General features: G+C 47.7%; 1 protein-coding gene and 1 pseudogene across 2 annotated transcripts in view; one reads left to right on the top strand and one right to left on the bottom strand.

Annotated features, from left to right (window-relative positions):
• LOC309545902 overlaps positions 1 to 21,163 on the top strand; it is a 1,177,957-nt pseudogene that overhangs the window by 623,861 nt on the left and 532,933 nt on the right. The gene's annotated exons all lie outside the window — the stretch shown is intronic.
• On the bottom strand, positions 1,739 to 17,519 carry TRIM45 (tripartite motif containing 45). The gene is made up of 6 exons (XM_082248565.1): positions 17,001 to 17,519; positions 8,926 to 9,662; positions 5,717 to 5,831; positions 4,098 to 4,212; positions 1,971 to 2,097; positions 1,739 to 1,886 (listed from the first exon to the last, which is right to left on the bottom strand). The coding sequence occupies exons 1-6, from the start codon at positions 17,390 to 17,392 to the stop codon at positions 1,741 to 1,743; spliced, it is 1,632 nt and encodes a 543-aa protein (XP_082104691.1). The 5' UTR covers positions 17,393 to 17,519; the 3' UTR covers positions 1,739 to 1,740.

Below are 21,163 nucleotides of genomic sequence, written 5' to 3'. Positions count from 1 at the left end.
TTTTATGGACTTATCCTTTCCTTCTGTGTGGATTTCTGTTTTCAAAACTTTTTCAGAGAAAAAAAAGATAGGAAAAAAGAGAGACCCCCCCAAATGATTCATCTCCCCCTCTCCCCCTCTTTACAAGGGACCAAGTACGAGGGGTGAAAGGGCTGTGTCCTCCCAAACGCATTTCATTTTATTGAAGTAAGATCAGTAACAGCCGGTTCACACTGGGGCGACTTGTCAGGCGACTTGGTCGCCTGGCAAGTCGCCTTGGGTCGCCTGCCATAGATTAGCACAGGACCCGTTCTAATAGGAGCGACACAAGTCGCTCCGACTTAGAAAAATGGTCCTGTACTACTTTGGGGCGACCCGGAGCGACCTGCATTGACTTCAATGATATAAAGTCCGTGCATGTCGCTCCGAGGTCGCGGTGCGCGCTGTGCACCGCGACTTCACAGGTCGCCCCGGCAAGTCGGATCGCCTCAGTGTGAACCGGCTCTAAAAGATGAATCCTGATTGGTCGCTCTGTGATCTGCCCATAAGCTTTTGAAGCTAGTGAATGAAAATGCACAGATGCTTCATTGGTCAGCCCTCATATTGGAACCAATCATTGATCAGGAAAAGGAAGATTGCACAGTGCCAGTTGAAAAAACACTTGAAGGACCAATCTTCATGTTCTGTGTCTTCTGTCTGTTTCTGACCACACAAATGGAATGGGAACATGTTATTCATCCAGGCAGTTCCCCTTTCTGTTGGGTCCTGCCTTTCACCACACAAATGGAGTGGGACCATGTTCTTCATCCAGGCAGAACCCCATCCTCTGTGTCCTGAATTTTGACCACACAAATGGAATCCTGACCATGTTCTTCATCCAGGCATAACCCTATCCTCTGTGGACTGCTTTTGACCACACAAATGGATTGGACCACACAAATGGGGCCAGGACCATGTTCTTCATCCAGGCAGAACCCCATCCTCTGTGTCCTGCATTTGACCACACAAACGGAGTGGGGGCCATGTTCTTCATGCAGGTAGAACCCCATTCTCTGTGTCCTTTGTGTCCTGCCTATGACCACACAAATGGATTGGGGACCATGCGCTTATTCCAGGCAGAACCCCATTCTGTGTCCTGTTTTGACCACACAAATGGAGTGGGAACAGGGGCGTAACTACAGGGGTTGCAGGGGTTGCGATTGCTACCGGGCCCCATGCTCCAGGGGGCCCGGTAGCAAACCAGTGGGTGAACTTCCAGGATCGCAAAGGTCACACTTGCGACCGGGCCCTGGCATTGCACCACTGTGGGGAGGCCCCAAGATTGCAGGAAGGGAGCCCACTGCAGAACTTGTGAAAGGATCCTGCTGCGGGACCGTAATAAAAGGCCATGCAATGAGAGTAAAGAGCCCCAGGATTAGTGGGAAGAGCCCTGGGCTTGAAGGGAAGGGCCCCGGCCAGGGATCTGGGGGGGCCCTTCATGGTTTCTTGCATCGGGGCCCTGAAGGTTCTAGTTACGCCTCTGAGTGGGAACCTTGTGCCTCATTGAGGCATACAGTAACCCCATCCTCTGTGTCCCACCTTTGACCACACAAATGGAGTAGGGACCATGTTCTTCATCCAGGTATAAATGTGTCCTCTACCAGTTGGGATGAGGACCACAAGCTGCATTGCCTGTCCAGATTTACTACACAGAAGAGCTGACGCTCTACATGACTTTTTCTGAGTTCCCCTCCCGATAGAGCTTGATGGGCCCATCTCCTTTCATAGAGCGACAGTCCTGAGTAAATTTCGGGGGGCCGAGTCCTTCACACCACTACACTCCGACTTCTCCAGTATGGACCCACAACATGACCAATGGGAATGTCCAGGGTGACCCTTGTGGCCGTGTCCACAGCCCTGATAGCCTCCTAGGGAGAAGAGACAGAGATTTGAGAAATCATGAGACACGGTGAGGAGGAACATGGTGCAGATATCCCCCTCTATCCAATTACCTGGCATTGTGCCTCCACATCCACAACGAGCGTCCTTCTGACCTCCACTGGAGCAGAACGTACAGCAGTGGTAGATGCCAGGGTGGGAACGCAGGGTGCCTCTCACTGTCACATTAAAGGGGGATCCCTGGGGGGAGATAGTAACAGGTGTTAACCCCTTCAACTCTTCTTACCTGAACACCCCCTATGGAACAAAGGAAAAAAGTTTTACTGTAAATAGAAAGTATACAATTTGTTCTGTATGATTAGAATGACATGGATGTTTCTGGTAAAAAGTTATTTGCAAATGGAAAAAAAAGTTTTCGTTTTTGCTTTTTTTTTTCCACATTTTTTTTTATGTATATAAAAAAAAAAAAAGAATAATGGTAAAAAAAAAATAGAAATAACAAAATGACAAATGTTAGCTAAAGCGAGAAGGTGAGGAAGGAGATATTGGATTACTTGGTCTTTTTCTGCCATCATGTTTCTATGGTAATTAGGACTGATTAGGGTTAACTGAGGGTCAAAGGTTAAATGGCAATACATTAAAAAATAAAAAAAAAACGTGAAGTTTCTGAATGCGATGGGGCTGCATCGGCTATTTCCAGCGCAGCCCTAACGCATAGAGAAGGTCAAATGCCTTACTCTCTATGGTGTCAGGTCACATGTGTTCAGCAAGGGTCACTGGTGTGAATGGGGCCACTAAGTGATGTCACATACAGATGAAAGGTCATGCCTCTGATCTACAATACATATGAATGAAATAGTAAACACAATGTAACAACACATTATTATACTGTATTACTAGGTGACACTTGTAGACTTTCTGCAAGTGTCACTTTACACAGCAGGAGATGCATTTTGTCAGCTGGTGATTGGTGCTGCAGGGGGAGAGGAGCTTGATGTAAGAGATGCCGCCCGCTTCTTGTCAGCACATGAACTGATTGGCTCCTTGTGCTGCTTCTCCCTTCCCTAGCCTGAGTTCTGCTGTACAGGGGCTGAGTTCTGCTGTACAGGGGCTGAGTTCTGCTGTACAGGGGCTGAGTTCTGCTGTACAGGGACTTCAAGAGGCTGATCCTAAGTGAAATAAAGGGACTTAACCACTTGCCTACCGGGCCCTTTCACCCCCTTTCCTGACCAGACCAATGTTTAGCTTTCAGCGCTGTTGCACTTTGAATGACAATTGAGCGGTCATGCAACACTGTACCCATATGACATTTTTATCATTTTATTCACACAAATAGAGCTTTCTTTTGGTGGTATTTATTCACTACTGGGGGGTTTTAATTTTTGCTAAATAAACAAATAAAAAATTTGAAATTTTGAAAAAAAAAAGGTTTTCATAGTTTGTCATAAAATGTTACTCTGGGCACTGATGAGGCTGCACTGATGGGCACTCATAAGGCTGCACTAATGGGCACTGATATGGCCGCACTGATGGGCACTCATGAGGCTGCACTGATGAACAGGCACTGATGAGGCTGCACTGATAGGTGGCACTGAAGGGCACTGGTAGGTGGCTTTGATGGGCACTGGTAGGCAGCACTGATGGGCACTGGTAGGCGGCACTGATAGGTAACATTGATGAGGAGATACTGGTGGGCACCGATTGGCAGCAGTAGTGGGCAACGATTGGCAGCAGAAGTAGGCACTGATTGGCAGCAGTGGGCACCGACTGCCAGCAGTGGTGGATGCACTTTTGCAGAAGCCGATTACCGACTCTTTTCTCTTCTCCTCCACACGCTGATTGCATGAGAAGGAGAGGGGAAGAGTGCCAGTACCTGGCTTCTGTTGACATTGTGCTCAGCTGTGATTGAACACCGTTGATCACGTGGTAAAGGGCTGCTGATTGGCTCTTTACCTCAATTTGTGTTCGGCAGTGTCTGGAGGACACTGCAAACACATAGCGCACCGCCTGGGTCCAGAAGCGAGCACATGACGGGTGTGATCACAAGAGGCCATCGTATAATGGCCTCCAAGAACTGGCAAGTGGTTAAACTCCTTGTTTTTAAAAATACATGTAATGATGTATTAATAATTACATAGTTGCATTAGTTTGAGTCTTTTGTATCTGACCCAGAGGAGGCATGATTATCGGGGGGGGGGGGGGGGGGATGGGTCATGTGACAAAGAACACCATTGTCTCACCTTGATGTGACGGCCTTTTACACAGACACTGACCGACAGCTGTCCCACCTCTGTGGGGGTGTAGGAGATCTGGTAGGTTCCATCATGGTTATCCTGGATGGAGGGTTGGAGAGCTCTGCCAGACAGAACACATAAAACATTTACAGGATGGTCAGCACAGTAGAATTGTGGGTCCTCACTGTAGGAAAAAGGTCTTTGTTGTAAGGGTTGGGGTCCAAACAGTAGGTGGTGGGTCTGCACAGTAGGATAAGGGTGCACACAATAGAGGGAGGGTTTGCACATTCGGGGGAGTGTCCCCGTAGTGGCAAATGGGTCTACACAGTAGAAGCAGGGTCTGCACAATCAAGGCACATTAGGGGGAGGGTCCGTATAATTGAGGCAGGTTCTGCACATTAGGGGGAGGGTCCGTATAATTGAGGCATGTTCTGCACATTAGGGGGAGGGTCCGTATAATTGAGGCATGTTCTGCACATTAGGGGGAGGGTCTTGTACAGTCAGGAGTGGGTCTGCACAAGAGGGGGAGGGTCTGCATAAGAGAGGCAGGTTTTGCACATTGGGGGGAGGGTCTGTACAGTCAAGGGAGGGGCTGCAAAGTAGGGGAAGAGTCAGCACAGTAAGGGGAGGAACTGCAAGATGGAGGCACCCAGGAGCAGTCTCACGGCTTTTGGATGTCTATACAAGGGAGGCTTTTACAGGGTAAAAGTATGCATGAAATACATTGCATGCACATGGAACCTGGACTGTAGCTGATAGCTACTGTGGAACTTGTTCCTTTGTTGCTGCTGTATTATCCTTCTGCAGTGTGAACAGGGTTAAACTGAGTATTCATTAATGGGGAAGTGCAGCAGCCATCTTTAAGGAGGCCACTGTGCAATGCTCATCTATCCAGTGTCTCCAATTGAGGGAGGAGCCATCTTGACTTGGTATAATTAAATCCTAGAGGTGATTGGCTGATGCAACAGAGCAAGGGGAAGGAGTCTGTAGGCTGGCGAGGAAAGGGGAGGGGACTGGCTGGAAGCAAACAGATATGTGGGAAAAAGACTGGGCTGCTACTGCTGGTTGAACAGATCCCTGCCATAGCTGACCACAATTGGAAGGAACTGCTGATTTCACAGTGTGAGGTGTGATTTGGATTCTTGGTGTGATCAGACTGTACTAGAGACCACTCTCACCACTTGTAAGGAAGGAAAAGAGGGACTGTCTCAGCAGGATTGAAAGAGCGGGATAACAGCAACTGCTATTACTATCTGATTGAACTTGACTTTTCAGAGAAGAGACCCATAAGAGCACGCCCTGAGCCTGGTAAGAGACTAACATTGCTCAAGTTATTCTGTTCCGGTCTAATGACTGGGTCTCATTAAGGATGGTCAGTGCTGGCAATGTCTCTTTTATATCCCATCTAATCTGGCCATCGCTGGGCCTGCAATACTGTAATCTGATCTCCCCGGACCTCCAAAACTGGAACTCTTCTTCCTGGACCTCCATTACTGGAATCTGATCTCCCTGGACCTACAAAACTAAAATCTCATCTCCCTGGACCTCTAATACTGATGTCCCCAGTTGGGTTGTATGTTCACATCAGTATAACCAGGACAGAGCTGACCTATGTGTCCTCTCACCTGCCGGACTCCTTGTGTAGCACAGTGACTCTCGGCTGTTCCCTCGGCTCCTCCAATTTGTTCTTACAGATGAGGGTGAAGCTACATAGAGCACCCAATGACCCCGAGTGAAAACCTGGAGATACAGATAATGTACATTGAGCAGTGCAATATGACGTCAATATATCTCTGCGTCTAAGTGAGGGGTAATGTCCAAATATGAAGCTTTACTCCTCACAAAACTGGACCTCGAAGGGACTTGTGGGTGGTTGAAGTGATTGTGTATCAGATTAGAAGATACAATATCACCAACACTCCAGATAAATGTGTATCAAATAATAATTGTGAAAAAAGTGCCATATAAGTCAAATAGGTACCAAAACGCAATACAAACATATAAATTGTGTGACGCAAAAAAACACATGCCAGTAATCCAAGTGCTGAATCAGCCGGTGTGGCCTCCAGAGGGTGGGCTCAGGGCTGGTACATAGTGTGACCATTTTGTACAGCCACGGTGAGTTTGGTGAAATTCAGATTCTGCATATGCATACCAGCTGGATATGGTTATTTGGGGCCACTGAAAGGGTATGTTTGTTTGAGGCATTTTTGCTCTTAGATTACTTTTGTGTTTGTTGCTTCACACATGTAGCACCCTCCTAGTTAGGTTGCTAGTTGGTTAGGTCAATTTAGTTTTAGCTCCTCTGTAATCAGTTGAGCAGTTTGTGATAATTGTGGGCTGTTCTGTGTCTCAGATTCTGGTTGCAGATTTTACTGCTTCCCCCTGCCTTCTGGAGGGTTCTGGAATGTAATGGGCTGGGAGAGTCTAAAAGGCAGCGTGAATATTTATGTTGTCCCAGCCAAACCCTGGGGAAGGGTGTCCAGTAGGTGGGTGGGAGGGAGCATAAATAGTTTGAGGCCTCGAGCAGAGGGGTTCTTCAAAAGGAGAAGATCCCAGCCTGAAGGGCTGCTGCCCTTCTAGGCAGTCCAGCTACCGTGTTTCCCCGAAAATAAGCCCGGGTCTTATATTAACTTTGGCACCAAAAGATACAGTAGGGCTTATTTTCAGGGTAGGTCTTAGCTGTAATGTTCTGTCCCTCTCTGCCCTCCCTGCCTGCCAGAAATCCTGTGTAAACCTAGTTTAGTGTATATAAAATCTTAGGATGCACTTTATTAGTGTTTTATATACTGTCCAGTGAGTGTTTTTGTAATACAATTGTGTAAAATACCTTCATTACGGTACATAGCTGCTCTGTGCTCAGCTAATCTCCTGCTCTCTTCTGTCTTTCTCCTCTCATAGCTGTCAGAGGGGGATCTCAGCCCCTCCCCTCTGCAGTGTACACAGAAGAGCCGGGTATATTAGAATAGGTTTAGCTGATCTGCCGCTCTGCTGTCCTCTTTTCCCTGGCCGACAGCTGGGGGTTACGGAAACGCTGATGTACCGAAGGTATTTCCCACAATTCTAATCGAACACCCGGCTCTTCTGTGTACACTGTAGAGAGGAGGGGCTGAGATCCCCCTCTGACAGCTATAAGTGGAGAAAGACAGCAGGGAATCGGTTGAGAGCAGAGCGGCGATGGGAGGAAGGTATTTCACAGTATTATTTTACAAAAACACACTGGACATTATTTAAAACGCTAATAAAGTGCATCCTAGGATTTTTCATACACTAAACTAGGGCTTATTTTCGGGGTAGGGCTTATATTGCAGCCATCCCCAAAAATAACACTAGGTCTTACTTTCAGGGTAGGTCTTACTTTCAGGGAAACACGGTATGCTTTTCTTCTGATCATCGAGGCCCCAGATGGGTTAGCTGTTGGCCTATTCTACTGAATTTTGCTGGGGTTGATGCAGAAATTTCTTTTGAAGATCTGGTTTGGAGAGTTCACGGAAGGCATGTCTGGCTGATATTGGAATGAGGCATCCAAATATCTAGGTACATTCGTGAGCACAGACTGATGTGTGAGATCCCAGTGACTGTGTGCTGCTGCTGTCCCTCTAGAATAGTGGTCTCCAAACTGCAGTCTGGGGGCCAGATGTTACCCTTTGCTTGCTTTTACCTGGCCCTTGGGGTACTATTTTCCTTCACTGATCCCAACAATGGGGCATAATTTCCCCCACTGACACCAATGAATCGGCAGAATAACTCCCAATGACGCCAATGCTGGGTCATTTCAAATGACATCAAAGATGGGGCACAATTCCTCTCAACAACACCAACAATTGGGCCCACTGATACCACTGATGGGGAGCTATTCCTCCCAATTAGAACAACAATGAGGCACAATTCCTCCCACTGATACCAATGATGGGGCACTATTCTTCCCAATAACACCAATGATGGAGCACTATTCCTCCCACTGATACTAATGATGGGGGACTATTCTTCCCACTAACACCAAAGATGGGGCACTAATCCGCGCACTGAAAACCAAAGATGGGGCATTGTTTATTCCATGGATGCTGGGACTTTTTCTACTCCCAGTAGCCACAGTTCGGCCCCCCTAAGTCTGAAGAAGAGTAAACTGGCTCTTTGTTTAGAAAGTTTGGAGACCCCTGCTTTAGATTCAGTGTCAGCCTGTGCTCAAAGCTAGATATTTCCTATGGTTTCCCTGTGTAGTTCATTCCATACATTGCTGTAAGGACTGTGCTAGGAAGTTCTGAGGAAATGAGAAGTATCCTCAAGTGAGTACTTTGCCTAACAGGAGTATTCCACACTGATCCTGCACCCATCCAGGTTCAAGTTTAATAAAACACCAGGAAAAGGATACCCCTAGACTGTTTACTGAGCATGAAGAGTGACTGCGGCTGTGTGTCTGGCTACTAGTACACTAACTGGGGAAGGATCAAAACAGCGGACTCTTTACAGGGGTGAGCGCTACACACAATTTATACATTTTTAGGTAGACATAAAGTACCCTCCCCCCATCCTTCTCTGCTATACAAGAACACTGAGCCGAGTGGTGTGGCTGTGATGAGGGGTGTGGTTGTTACTCAGCTCTGCCAGCACAGAGCGTTGAAGTGGGAGGGCAGGAAATCGCATTTCCACCAATGGTTTACACCAATGATAACAGCTATTTTAAGACATTTCTATGCAAAAATCAGCCATAAATCCTACTATGCTGGGGAAAGGACTATAAAGAGAAGACTTCAATCAGGCTTTAAACCAAGAATCCGATTGGTTGATAACTTCTCCTTTCCACACTTTTGAAGCAGAGTCCCAGAAATCTCACCTGGCCCTTTGACCTCGCACCTCTCGGGGTCGACCCCTCCTCTTTGCACCGCACCGTACACTTGGTAGCCTCGGCACAGCCCCGCCTCTTCCAGCGGACTGAATCGGATACTGACAGGCTCCACTTGTTCCGCCTTGCTTCGATCCCCATGGCTGAGATCTTTGAGGCGGCTCAGTGCCAGGACCTTGGCGCGCACAATATGGTGGTCAGGCCCGCAGTGCAGGAGGCCCCGGGTGAAGCTGGTGGCAGTACGGAGGTCTGAGAGTTGCTGATTGACCCGAGCTCTCTGTAGGTTCAAGGCTTGTTCCTTCCGATGAACTTCCTCATCAATATCACGCAGGAGGCGGAGTCTGTGCTCTTGGACCGCCTGTATATACCCTTCAGTGAAGACCTCTACCTCCTTCCGCAGAATATCTGCCCTCTGTCTCAGGTCCTCCCCCACCCTGTATACAGCATGCAGAGTCTTCTCCAGGTCCTCCAGCTGAGGATCCGTCTTTGTTAGGACCCCTCGAAGCTGCTCCTTGTGCTTCACCACCACCTCCACCACGGGGCGCAGCTCATGTCCATGGTGCCTGAGGAAAGCACAATCTCGGCATGAGGGAACCGCACAGACCTCACAGAATAAGCCCAGCTCCTCCAATGGATGGAGAGAACAGTATGGAGCCGGAGAGAGCGAGGAGCCGGGAGGAAGGTCCCTGAGGAGCAACAAGCAATGAGCTGCTGTTCTCTTCTGCCGCCTGTGTGGAGAGAGAATAAAATAACCATTAATGTCCTTCTACCACTCAATCCTCACCAACCCAGAACAAGCATGGGTATCCAGGACCTTCACTGGCCGCATGCTTATTCGGGGTCAGAGACACATCAAATATCGAAGAAAGATGGCTGCTATGAAAAATACAATTTTAAGAAACAAGTCTGTCATACAATAATTCTACAATAATTTATATGTTTTGTTGCAATAAAAATATGCAAATAAAAAATATGCTTCATGGTGAGTCAACTATTTTTGTAACAAAGTTACAGTTTAGTAATATTTCCTGTTAGTAGGAGATGAAATGGCGCAGTATTATTTATAATGAAGCAGAAGTTGTATGTGTGTGAGAAAGGGGAAGTTTGTATTCTGTGTAGCCGGGTTTGCATTCCTCGGAGTACCGCGCCACCTACCGCACAGAGACCACCACACCCACAGACACCCAGCACTCCGCAGTGTACAGATACACCCTTCCTGGTGTTATCCTCATCCGCCTTATTGGTGTACGATTGCTGCTTTTGGTCAGAAAAAGCCTCTTTTGTTTTTTTTTTAACCACGTGCCTCTACTGGGCACTTTTACCCTCTTCCTGCCCAGGCCAATTTTCAGCTTTCAGTGCTGCCACACTTTGAATGACAATTGCGCGATCATGCGATGCTGTACCTATATGAATTTTTTATAATTTTTTTCACACAAATAGAACTTTATTTTGGTGGTTTTTAATCACCACTGGGATTTTATTTCTTTTTTGTGCTAAACAAACGAAAAAAGGCCAAACATTTTTGAAAAAAAAACAGTTTTCATAGTTTATTATAAAATTTTGCAAACAGGTAATTTTTCTGGTTCACTGATGTGTACTGATGAGGCTGCACCGATGGGCACTGATGAGATGGCACTGATAAGTGGCACTGAAGGGCACTGAGAGGTGACACTGGTAGGCAGCACTGATAGTTGACACTGATGCGGAGGCGCTGATTGGCAGCACTGATGGGCACTGATAGGTGGCACTGGTGGGCACACATTGGCAGCACTGGTGGGCACCATTTGGACTGCACTGATAATCAGTGCACTGATTATCAGTGTACATGTCCCTAACACAAGCCGGTTAACCAACTCTCTTCTTCTCACCTCATGCTGTCAGCGTGAGGAGAGGAAAGTCGATAACCGGCTTGTTTGTACCTCCTGTGGTCAGCTGTTATTGGCTTACAGCTGATCAGGTGGTAAAAGGCCGCTGTCATTGGGTCTTTACCCAGATCTGTGATCAGCTTAGTCTGAATGACTCGGCAATCACAACACGTCGCACATGCGCCACAGGGGGCATGTAGGCAGTGTGATCACAAAAGAAAGTCCATGGGCACCCTCCCAGTACTGGAAGTCGCGCTGTAGCCATCTTTCGGGTTAAGCTGATGTTTAATCTTTTTTTCAACACAATAATTATTTTAAATACAAGATTTCCATTTTAACCACTTTACCACCGGAGGATTTTGCTGTCTTCCGTCCAGGCCACTTTTTGCGATTCGGCACTGTGCAACTTCAACTGACAATTGCGCGGTCGTGCGATGCCGTACCCAAACAAAATTTACGTCCTTTTTTTCCCACAAACAGAGCTTTCTTTTGGTGGTATTTGATCACCTGTGCGATTTTTACTTTTTGCGCTATAAACAAAAAAAGAGCGTTTATTTTGAAAAAATAACAATATTTTTAACATTTTTTTATATGAAATTCCCCCCAAAAAAGATGTAAAAACCAATTTTTTTAAAATTTTTTGGCCAATTTGTTTTCTGCTACCTATGTTTGGTAAAAAAAAATCGCAATAAGCGTATTTTGATTGGTTTGCGCAAAAGTTATTGCGTTTACTAACAAAGGGAAAGATTTCTGTCATTTTTGGTGTTTTTTTTTTAACGCGTAATGGCGGCGATCTGCGATTTTTTTTGCGGGACTGCGACATTGTGGCGGACAGATCGGACCCTTGACTGACATTTTTGACACTTTTGGGGGTACCAGTGACATTACTGCAGTAATCAGTGCTATATATATGCACTGTTACTGTAAAAATGACACTGGCAGGGAAGGGGTTAATTTTATTGGAGAGGGAGGGGTTAATGTATGCCTGGTGCTTACTGACGTGTAGGGGGGGAGGTGACTGTGTGAGTCATGGACAGATCGGATGTCCAGCTATGCTGAACAGTCCGATCTGTCACTCCCTGTCACTATGGAGATCCGCCCGCTGTGTTTACACACAGCGGGCAGATCTCCAGACTCGATCCCCGACGATCGGGTAAGAGCAGCGGCGATCGCCGCTGCTCCTCCTCTGGCCCGACTCCCGCTGTGAATGAAAACAGCGGGAGCGAGCCTCCGGCGGCGCGCAAGCGCCGCCCAGAAGGGGGAGTGTCTGACGACGTAGTACTACGTCGTCAGACGATAACGAGCCACTTTGCCGCAGTAATATTACTGTGAGCGGTCTTAAAGTGGTTAAATACATACTTTATTTTAGTCCCAGTGATGTCGCCACTGGGTCTCTATAGTTCTCTATGCAAAACAGGCAGATGATTGCTGGTGGGAGGGGCCAACAGGGTGCTGTACATAGCTTTCTGGAAACATCATAGCACCCAGCCTATGTACTTCTCTCAATAGCCCTTCGCCCTGATACAAACAGTGGATGGTTGTTGGGGAGAACTATGTAGGTGTCAAAATGTATCAATAGATGGATGTTTTTCTGGATGAGTGGGTGTACCGAGACAGGCTATACTTGCATGCAAAGGACCCCACATCTAGGAAATGAGGTGCTATTGGTTGCAGTGTCCAAGGAAGCGTGTCAGCTCTGTTGATTAATTGCTAGATGATGCTGGACATCCTCCAATCAGGAAATTATGTGGGCTCGATGTGACTTGCTACAGCTTCTAATGCACTGTACATTGTGCAGGGCAAAGTGTCAATGTGGGTGCTCCTGATCGGAGCAGTGTGCAGGAAGGAGTGTCAGAGCAATGATGATTGGAGCAGTGTGCAGGGAGGAGTGTCAGAGTGCTGTTGATTGGAGCAGTGTTCTGGGAGGAGTGTCAGGGCGCTGTTGATTGGAGCAGTGTGCAGGGAGGAGTGTCAGAGCAATGTTGATTGGAGGAGTGTCAGAGCGCTGTTAAATGGAGCAGTGTGCAGGGAGGAGTGTCGGAGCGCTGTTGATTGGAGCTGTGTGCAGGGAGGAGTGTCAGAGCGATGTTGATTGGAGCTGTGTGCAGGGAGGAGTGTCAGAGCGCTGTTGATTGGAGCAGTGTGCAGGGAGGAGTGTCGGAGCGCTGTTGATTGGAGCAGTGTGCACGGAGGAGTGTCAGAGCGCTGTTGATTGGAGCAGTGTGCACAGAGGAGTGTCAGAACGCTGTTGATTGGAGCAGTGTGCAGGGAGGAGTGTCAGAACGCTGTGGATTAGAGCAGAACCACAGACATCTAAACTATTATTTACTACTGATCCCTAAATTCTGTGTTACTACTGACCCCTGCATTGTTCATTAATTACTACAACCCCCGCAATCTGTGTCGCTTACAACTGACTTCTGAACTCTGCGTTACTCCTGACCCCTGCACTCTGCAGTACTTACTACTGATTCCTGCACTCTGTGTTACATACTACTGACTTCTGCCATGTGCGTTACTACTGACCTCTGTACTGCACATTACTGAAACCAAAAAGCTAGGATAAGTTTATATTTTTAAAGTGATATTTGTATTATATTTTTCATCAAACATTCCTCACTGTTCAATGGGGGTCTTGCTAGGTTATCTCCTTAAAAAAAAAAAAAAGTGCCCAGAACTCTGGTCCACATTAAATCTGTCAGGGATTTCCAGTCCTTTCCATGCACTGTACCCTCGTCATGCACATAACACTCTTTAGCAGGAACAATATTGAGCTGCCGAATATCAAATGTCCTGCACCTCAAGGCCTCCACCTCCTGCACTATATATAGATAGACGGAGTCTGCACTGCCTGGCCTACATCCCGAAATCACTCCCGTACTTCCCCCACATTTCATGGATATCTCTCTAATGGAAGCCCAGGATAGCAGTAAACCAGTGGCGTAACTAGAACCTTCAGGGGCCCAATCCAAGAAACCATAAAGAGCCCCCCGGACGGGGCCCTTCCCTCCCAGCCTGGTGGCGGAACGCCAGGGCCGGTCGCAAGTGCAATGTTTGTGTGGTAGTTCTGCCATTGGTGTCAGTAGTTTTTTATTTTAATTACATTTTTCTACCATTTGCTTTATTCATTTTTATTGTTTTTACAATATTATTTTTTTTAAATATTTTTTTACAATTTTTTAGGAGAAATATCAGGAGTCTAAACAGACCCCTGATATTCCACCTTTGAGACACAGCTGTCCATCTCCTTCTCTGAATAAATGGATAGGAATAGCTCTGTACAGAGCTTCCCATTCATTCACATAGTGAAGCATTGTAAATACAGTTTACTATGTTTCAGTTATGAATAGACAGAGTCAGTGATCGGTATGGATCACTGACTCTCCATTCAGAAAAGGCTTTATCCTGACAGATTCCCTGAAGCAGCCAGTGGGAGAGGGGAAGGGGGGACCTTGCCGAGCTGTAGGGACAAGGGGGGGCAGCAGAAAGAAGCTGCATAGGAGGAGCTGTGGAGGTAGCTTCATATAAAGGAACCAATCTCTTCATTTCCCCCCGCTTCTCCTCCTCTCCCTCCCCCAGGCATTCAGCGGCTGCAGGAGGAAAATGGAGAGACGGGTTCCTCTATGCCGGTGTTTCTCTATCTTTTTCCAGTGAGGGCATCTTTAAAGTTTTCAGTCTGGAGGCCCCCCAGTCTAAGGCTTGGTTCACATTACTCCGTGTCACAGAATACGCACAAAATTGCACGTGTTCCTTACACGCAGACAAACATGCAGGGGTGTCATTCATTCTTAATGGTACCCCTACACATTGGCAAACATGGTGCATTTTTGCTGCAGCACAATTAAAAAAGAAATAAAGGAAATTTTTTCCCCTGCGTTTCTGTGGGGCGGCCCACTAAAATTAATTTGCTGCCCTATACACAGCACACAGCTGCACAGATGTGAACCAAGGGCCTGTTCACATGTGAGGTTGAGGGGTGGTGAAACCACACACTTTAACTGTGTTTTTACCAACCCCAGCTGTTCACCCTGTAGCTGCAGAGGCAGCAGCTGGAAGTGGACACATGCTGTGGCTGGTATACCCCCTGGTGAATGGGGCTGCACTAATACCACCCCACAATTGTGTGCATTGTACAGCATAGTGATGATGCATTAGGGCAGGGGTGGGGAACCTTTTTTCTGCCAAGGGCCATTTGGATTTTTGTAACATCATTCGGGGGCCGTACAGAATGTATGCATAAATGTAATAGGCATTGCTTTGCGGCAAAAAACGCTGTAAAAAATTGCGTGACTTTGAGGTCACAAAAGTGTGAAAGGGGCCTTCAGTAATCAAGGTATAGTGTGCCCCCTTTCAATGCAGAGAGACCACAGCGTGCCCCCCTTCAATGCAGACTGACCACTGCTTGCCCCTTTACAATGCCGACTGACCACAGCGTGCCCCCTTTCAATGCAGACTGACCACTGCATGCCCCCTTTCAATGCAGACTGACCACTGCTTGCCCCCTTTCAATGCAGACTGACCACTGCGTGTCCCCTTTCAATGCAGACTGACCACTGCGTGTCCCCTTTCAATGCAGACTGACCACTGCTTTCCCCCTTTCAATGCAGACTGACCACTGCGTGTCCCCTTTCAATGCAGACTGACCACTGCGTGCCCCCTTTCAATGCAGACTGACCACTGCGTGCCCCCTTTTACACACCCCTCCATCTCCATACATCCCCCCCCCAGCTTTACACACCCCTCCATCTCCATACATCCCCCCCCCCAGCTTTACACACCCCTCCATCTCCATACATCCCCCCACAGCTTTACACACCCCTCCATCTCCATACACCCCCCCTGCTTTACACACCCCTCCATCTCCATACACCCCCCCCAGCTTTACACACCCCTCCATCCCCATACAAGCCCCCCCCCCAGCTTTACACACCCCTCCATCTCCATACATCCCCCCCCTGCTTTACACACCCCTCCATCTCCATACACCCCCCCAGCTTTACACACCCCTCCATCTCCATACACCCCCCCTGCTTTACACACCCCTCCATCTCCATACACCCCCCCAGCTTTACAGACCCCACCATCTCCATACACCCCCCCCCCCAGCTTTATACACCCCTCCATCTCCATACATCCCCCCCTGCTTTACACACCCCTCCATCTCCATACACCCCCCCCAGCTTTACACACCCCTCCATCTCCATACACCCCCCCTGCTTTACACACCCCTCCATCTCCATACACCCCCCCCCCCCAGCTTTACACACCCCTCCATCTCCATACACCCCCCCCAGCTTTATACACCCCTCCATCTCCATACATCCCCCCCTGCTTTACACACCCCTCCATCTCCATACACCCCCCCAGCTTTACACACCCCTCCATCTCCATACACCCCCCCCAGATTTACACACCTCTCCATCTCCATACATCCCCCCCCCCCAGCTTTACAAACCCCTCCATCTCCATACATCCCCCCCCCAGCTTTACACACCCCTCCATCTCCATACACCCCCCCCAGCTTTACACACCCCTCCATCTCCATACATCCCCCCCCCAGCTTTACACACCCCTCCATCTCCATACACCCCCCCCCAGCTTTACACACCCCTCCATCTCTATACATCCCCCCCAGCTTTACACACCCCTCCATCTCCATACATCCCCCCCAGCTTTACACACCCCTCCATCTCCATACATCCCCCCCCCCTCCTCCTTGCAAGTTAGTAGTAGTTAAACATCACAGACCTCAGATCAGAGCAGCGCTGTTGCAGAGTGGAGAGAGCTGCTCCCGCCTCCTCTCCTCCGTGTACTGTACAGGAAACACACAGGAAGGGGGAGGGGCGGTTTCAGTGCTTGTCTCTGCTCTCTGCACTCACACACAGGCAGCTGGGGAGAGAGACCAGCTGCCGTGTGTGTGTAACTCGCTGAGGATCGGGGAGCTCCAGTCTCCGCTGCGTTTGGTCGCTCGGTCTCCTCCTCTCTATACATACAGGGGGCCATGGCGACCCCTGTACGTCCGCCCCTGAGTAAAACCTGACAGGGGTTCTTATCCTTCCCCATTCCAACCAGAACTAGAAAAAAAATGTGGTTGGACTTAAACTTTAACAAGGCATGATGAAGTTATTTTGTTTTACATAATCTGAATATTTGCATCGGTTCCTGCGGTTTATGTGTCCATGGCTCCCCCTTCCTGCTCACCTGTGTGCCTGGCAGCAGAACTCGCACATGTTGATCTTGCACTCCTGGCAGCGTCTCTCGCCCTTCCCATCCGCACACAGGTCACATGGCATCTGGTGCCCTCCACTCCGCAGCCGTTCCCGCAGCACCTCCGTCTGCGCCAGCATGTCGGGTAAGAAATTCTGCACACCCCCCGCTGGCAGCGCCACCTCTGAATCGCACACCGGGCACAGGAGGCTCCTTTGTTTCTGCCCCCTCTCCATGGTGGTGAAGGACTCCAGCTTGCTCAGGCAGTCCAAGCAGAGAGTATGCAGGCAAGGCAGCACCCGGGGGTCCGAGAACATCTCCTGGCACTGTGGGCAGTGTGCCCGGAGCTCCGCTGAAATCTCATCCAGAGCACCAGACTTCGCCATCTTATCCAACACAAAATTCTGTTAAATTTTTCAGAAAAAAAGGCAACAAGGCCGGAGTGATAGAAGCGAACAAAATGAAAACCTAAGATCCAAAATCTATCCGGGTCAGATCCTTTCCCAAGGTGCTGAATGGGAATGAAATAGTAGAAGAGAAAAATCAACTAGATCACAGCACAAGATCCTTGAAGAGGTCATCAAATTCAGCAGAAGATACCAAGAGAGGTCACTAGATACCACACATCCTATCAGAGGTCACCAGGTCCAACAGGATATCCTAAGAGAAGTCCATAGGTCCAACAGGAGATCCTAAAAGAGGTCAATAGGTCCAACAGGAGATCCTAAGAGAGGTCAATAGGTCCAACAGGAGATCCTAAGAGAGGTCAATAGGTCCAACAGGAGATCCTAAGATAGGTCACTAGGTCCAACGGGAGATCCTAAGAGAGGTCTCCAGGTTCAACAGGAGATCCTAAGAGAAGTCATCAGGTCCAACAGGAGATTCTAAGAGAAGTCATCAGGTCCAACAGGAGATCCTAAGAGAGGTCACTAGGTCCAACAGGAGATCCTAAGAGAGGTCACTAGATCCAACAGGAGATCCTAAGAGAGGTCACTAGGTCCAGCAGGAGATCATAAGAGAGGTCTCTATGTCCAACAGGAGAGCCTAAGAGAAGTCATCAGGTCCAACAGGAGATCCTAAGAGGTCAACAGGTCCAACAGGAGATCCTAAGAGTGGTCACTCTGTTCAACAGGACATCCAAAGAGTGGTTGCTAGATCCCACACAGTATGCTAAGAAAGGGGTCACTGGATCCTGCAAGGTATCCTAGGGGTAGTCACTGGATCCTGCACAACCTCAGATCGGGATTCTATCCTTCTGTGTGGAGTTGGATTAGAAATACAAGATCCAACAGCCATGGCTCAGGAAGGGGAAAGGTTTAAGACCCCAGTATGGAGGTCACTGGTTTTGCTGTTGGAGTCACTGGTTTTGGTCTCCTGAGACTTTTCCTGCAGTAAAATTCCTGGGCTGGTCTGTACAGGATCATCATGCAGGCCTCACACTGCCTGCCCCCCCCCCCCTCCCCCTCCCTCTCCCAGGAGTCCTGAGAATCACTGTGGACAGGAGCAAGGTGCAGCTGTGTCAGCGAGGACAGGGTTAATCCTGGGCACATTCCCAGAATTCCAGCCCCTCCCCCCTCCCCCTCTGCTGATCCTGGAGGACTGGTTACACCTTACAACCCTCCCACCATAAGTTTACTAAAAGTCCAAACTTTAATCAGAACTTGTGTCTGTGTCCCCGCTGGAGAGATTCACCCTCTATTCACCCCGTGGCCGTTGTCACTGAGAAAGAAAGTGTGCGGATGTAATATGTGTATTGGAAGGATGTTTTCATTTCATTAAATAAACAATGCATGCTCCGTGTGAATGTGGTGATTGGTGGAGGTGTGGGGAAGTATATTCCATGTATGTTACATTGTAACCATTCTCCCTCACCCACAGCATTAGATTGGATACTTTATTATCATTGTATTTAACATGGTAGCTCTCTGACCTCAGCACTACATACATACATACATATACAAACCAACATATATATATACAGTGCCTTGCGAAAGTATTCGGCCCCCTTGAACTTTGTGACCTTTTGCCACATTTCAGGCTTCAAACATAAAGATATAAAACTGTAATTTTTTGTGAAGAATCAACAACAAGTGGGACACAATCATGAAGTGGAATGAAATTTATTGGATATTTCAAACTTTGTTAACAAATAAAAAACTTAAAAATTGGGCGTGCAAAATTATTCAGCCCCTTTACTTTCAGTGCAGCAAACTCTCTCCAGAAGTTCAGTGAGGATCTCTGAATGATCCAATGTTGACCTAAATGACTAATGATGATAAATAGAATCCACCTGTGTGTAATCAAGTCTCCGTATAAATTCACCTGCACTGTGATAGTCTCAGAGGTCAGTTTAAAGCGCAGAGAGCATCATGAAGAACAAGGAACACACCAGGCAGGTCCGAGATACTGTTGTGGAGAAGTTTAAAGCTGGATTTGGATATAAAAAGATTTCCCAAGCTTTAAACATCCCAAGGAGCACTGTGCAAGCGATAATATTGAAATGGAAGGAGTATCAGACCACTGCAAATCTACGAAGACCTGGCCGTCCCTCTAAACTTTCAGCTCATACAAGGAGAAGACTGATCAGAGATGCAGCCAAGAGGCCCATGATCACTCTGGATGAACTGCAGAGATCTACAGCTGAGGTGGGAGACTCTGTCCATAGGACAACAATCAGTCGTATACTGCACAAATCTGGCCTTTATGGAAGAGTGGCAAGAAGAAAGCCATTTCTTAAAGATATCCATAAAAAGTGTTTAAAGTTTGCCACAAGCCACCTGGGAGACACCAAACATGTGGAAGAAGGTGCTCTGGTCAGATGAAACCAAAATCGAACTTTTTGGCAACAATGCAAAACGTTATGTTTTGGCATAAAAGCAACACAGCTCATCACCCTGAACACACCATCCCCACTGTCAAACATGGTGGTGGCAGCATCATGGTTTGGTATAAAAGTGGTTTTGTTGGAGCACTTGATTTTGGATGCTATGGTCAATCCCTGTATTGTAATAATACATATCCGACCTAACCAGACATCGCATAAAAAAGGTATTCTGCACAGGGGTCAGAATCAAAGGAAGGTTAGATGGTCGGCAAAATTAGGGACACAATGTAAGTGTGAACAATAGCAGTTTATTTAAAAATTTCTTTTGTATGTATATACAAAACCGTTCAGATACAGCATTAGTATATTGTAGTAAACAAAACCAGTGTGAACATGAAACGAGACATGCAACATGAAACAAATAACAGGGTACCGGCCGGTGCATTAATTAAAGTAAACATCAGGGGGCGATAAAGTTATCGTTTAAGCGGTGGGGGATTTCCAGACGAAGCTACGCTACGTTAAGCGAAACGCGTTGACGTCATCAACACCGGCAGTGCACACTCAACGTTCCAGCGTGGATGGCGGGCGGAAGCAAATGAAGCAAGGAGATCCGGAACGGCACTTACACCAGCGGACGGCAGGAGCGGAACTCACCGGCTCATAGGACGATCAGCGAAGGTCAGGTAAGTGGAGCATCTCTCAGGTAAGTGCAGCTCCTGCCGTCCGCTGGTGTAAGTGCCGTTCCGGATCTCCTCGCTTCATTTGCTTCCGCCCGCCATCCACGCTGGAACGTTGAGTGTGCACCGCCGGTGTTGATGACGTCAACGCTTTTCGCTTAACGTAGCGTAGCTTCGTCTGGACATCCCCCACCGCTTAAACGATAACTTTATCGCCCCCTGATGTTTACTTTAATTAATGCACCGGCCGGTACCCTGTTATTTGTTTCATGTTGTATGTCTCGTTTCATGTTCACACTGGTTTTGTTTACTACAATATACTAATGCTGTATCTGAACGGTTTTGTATATACATACAAAAGAAATTTTTAAATAAACTGCTATTGTTCACACTTACATTGTGTCCCTAATTTTGCCGACCATCTAACCTTCCTTTGATTCTGACCCCTGTGCAGAATACCTTTTTTAAGCATCATGGTTTAGGCCTGCTTTTCTTCGGCAGGGACAGGGAAGATGGTTAAAATGGATGGGAAGATGGATGGAGCCAAATACAGGACCATTCTGGAAGAAAACCTGATGGAGTCTGCAAAAGACCTGAGACTGGGACGGAGATTTGTCTTCCAACAAGACAATGATCCAAAACATAAAGCAAAA

Source organism: Pelophylax lessonae (genome assembly GCF_965119305.1).
Source record: "Pelophylax lessonae genome assembly, chromosome: 2".
NCBI classification, from domain to species: domain Eukaryota; kingdom Metazoa; phylum Chordata; class Amphibia; order Anura; family Ranidae; genus Pelophylax; species Pelophylax lessonae.
This window is presented reverse-complemented; position numbering and strand designations above follow the sequence as displayed.

Excerpts from the sequence above, each read along its gene's own strand:
- TRIM45 (XM_082248565.1), bottom strand. The coding sequence starts at position 17,392 with ATGGCGAAGTCTGGTGCTCTGGATGAGATTTCAGCGGAGCTCCGGGCA. Across the intron at positions 9,663-17,000 it reads TTCTGCTGCCAGGCACACAG|GCGGCAGAAGAGAACAGCAG; the intron begins GTGAGCAGGAAG and ends CTCTCCACACAG. Across the intron at positions 2,098-4,097 it reads TAAAAGGCCGTCACATCAAG|GGATCCCCCTTTAATGTGAC; the intron begins GTGAGACAATGG and ends ATCTCCCCCCAG.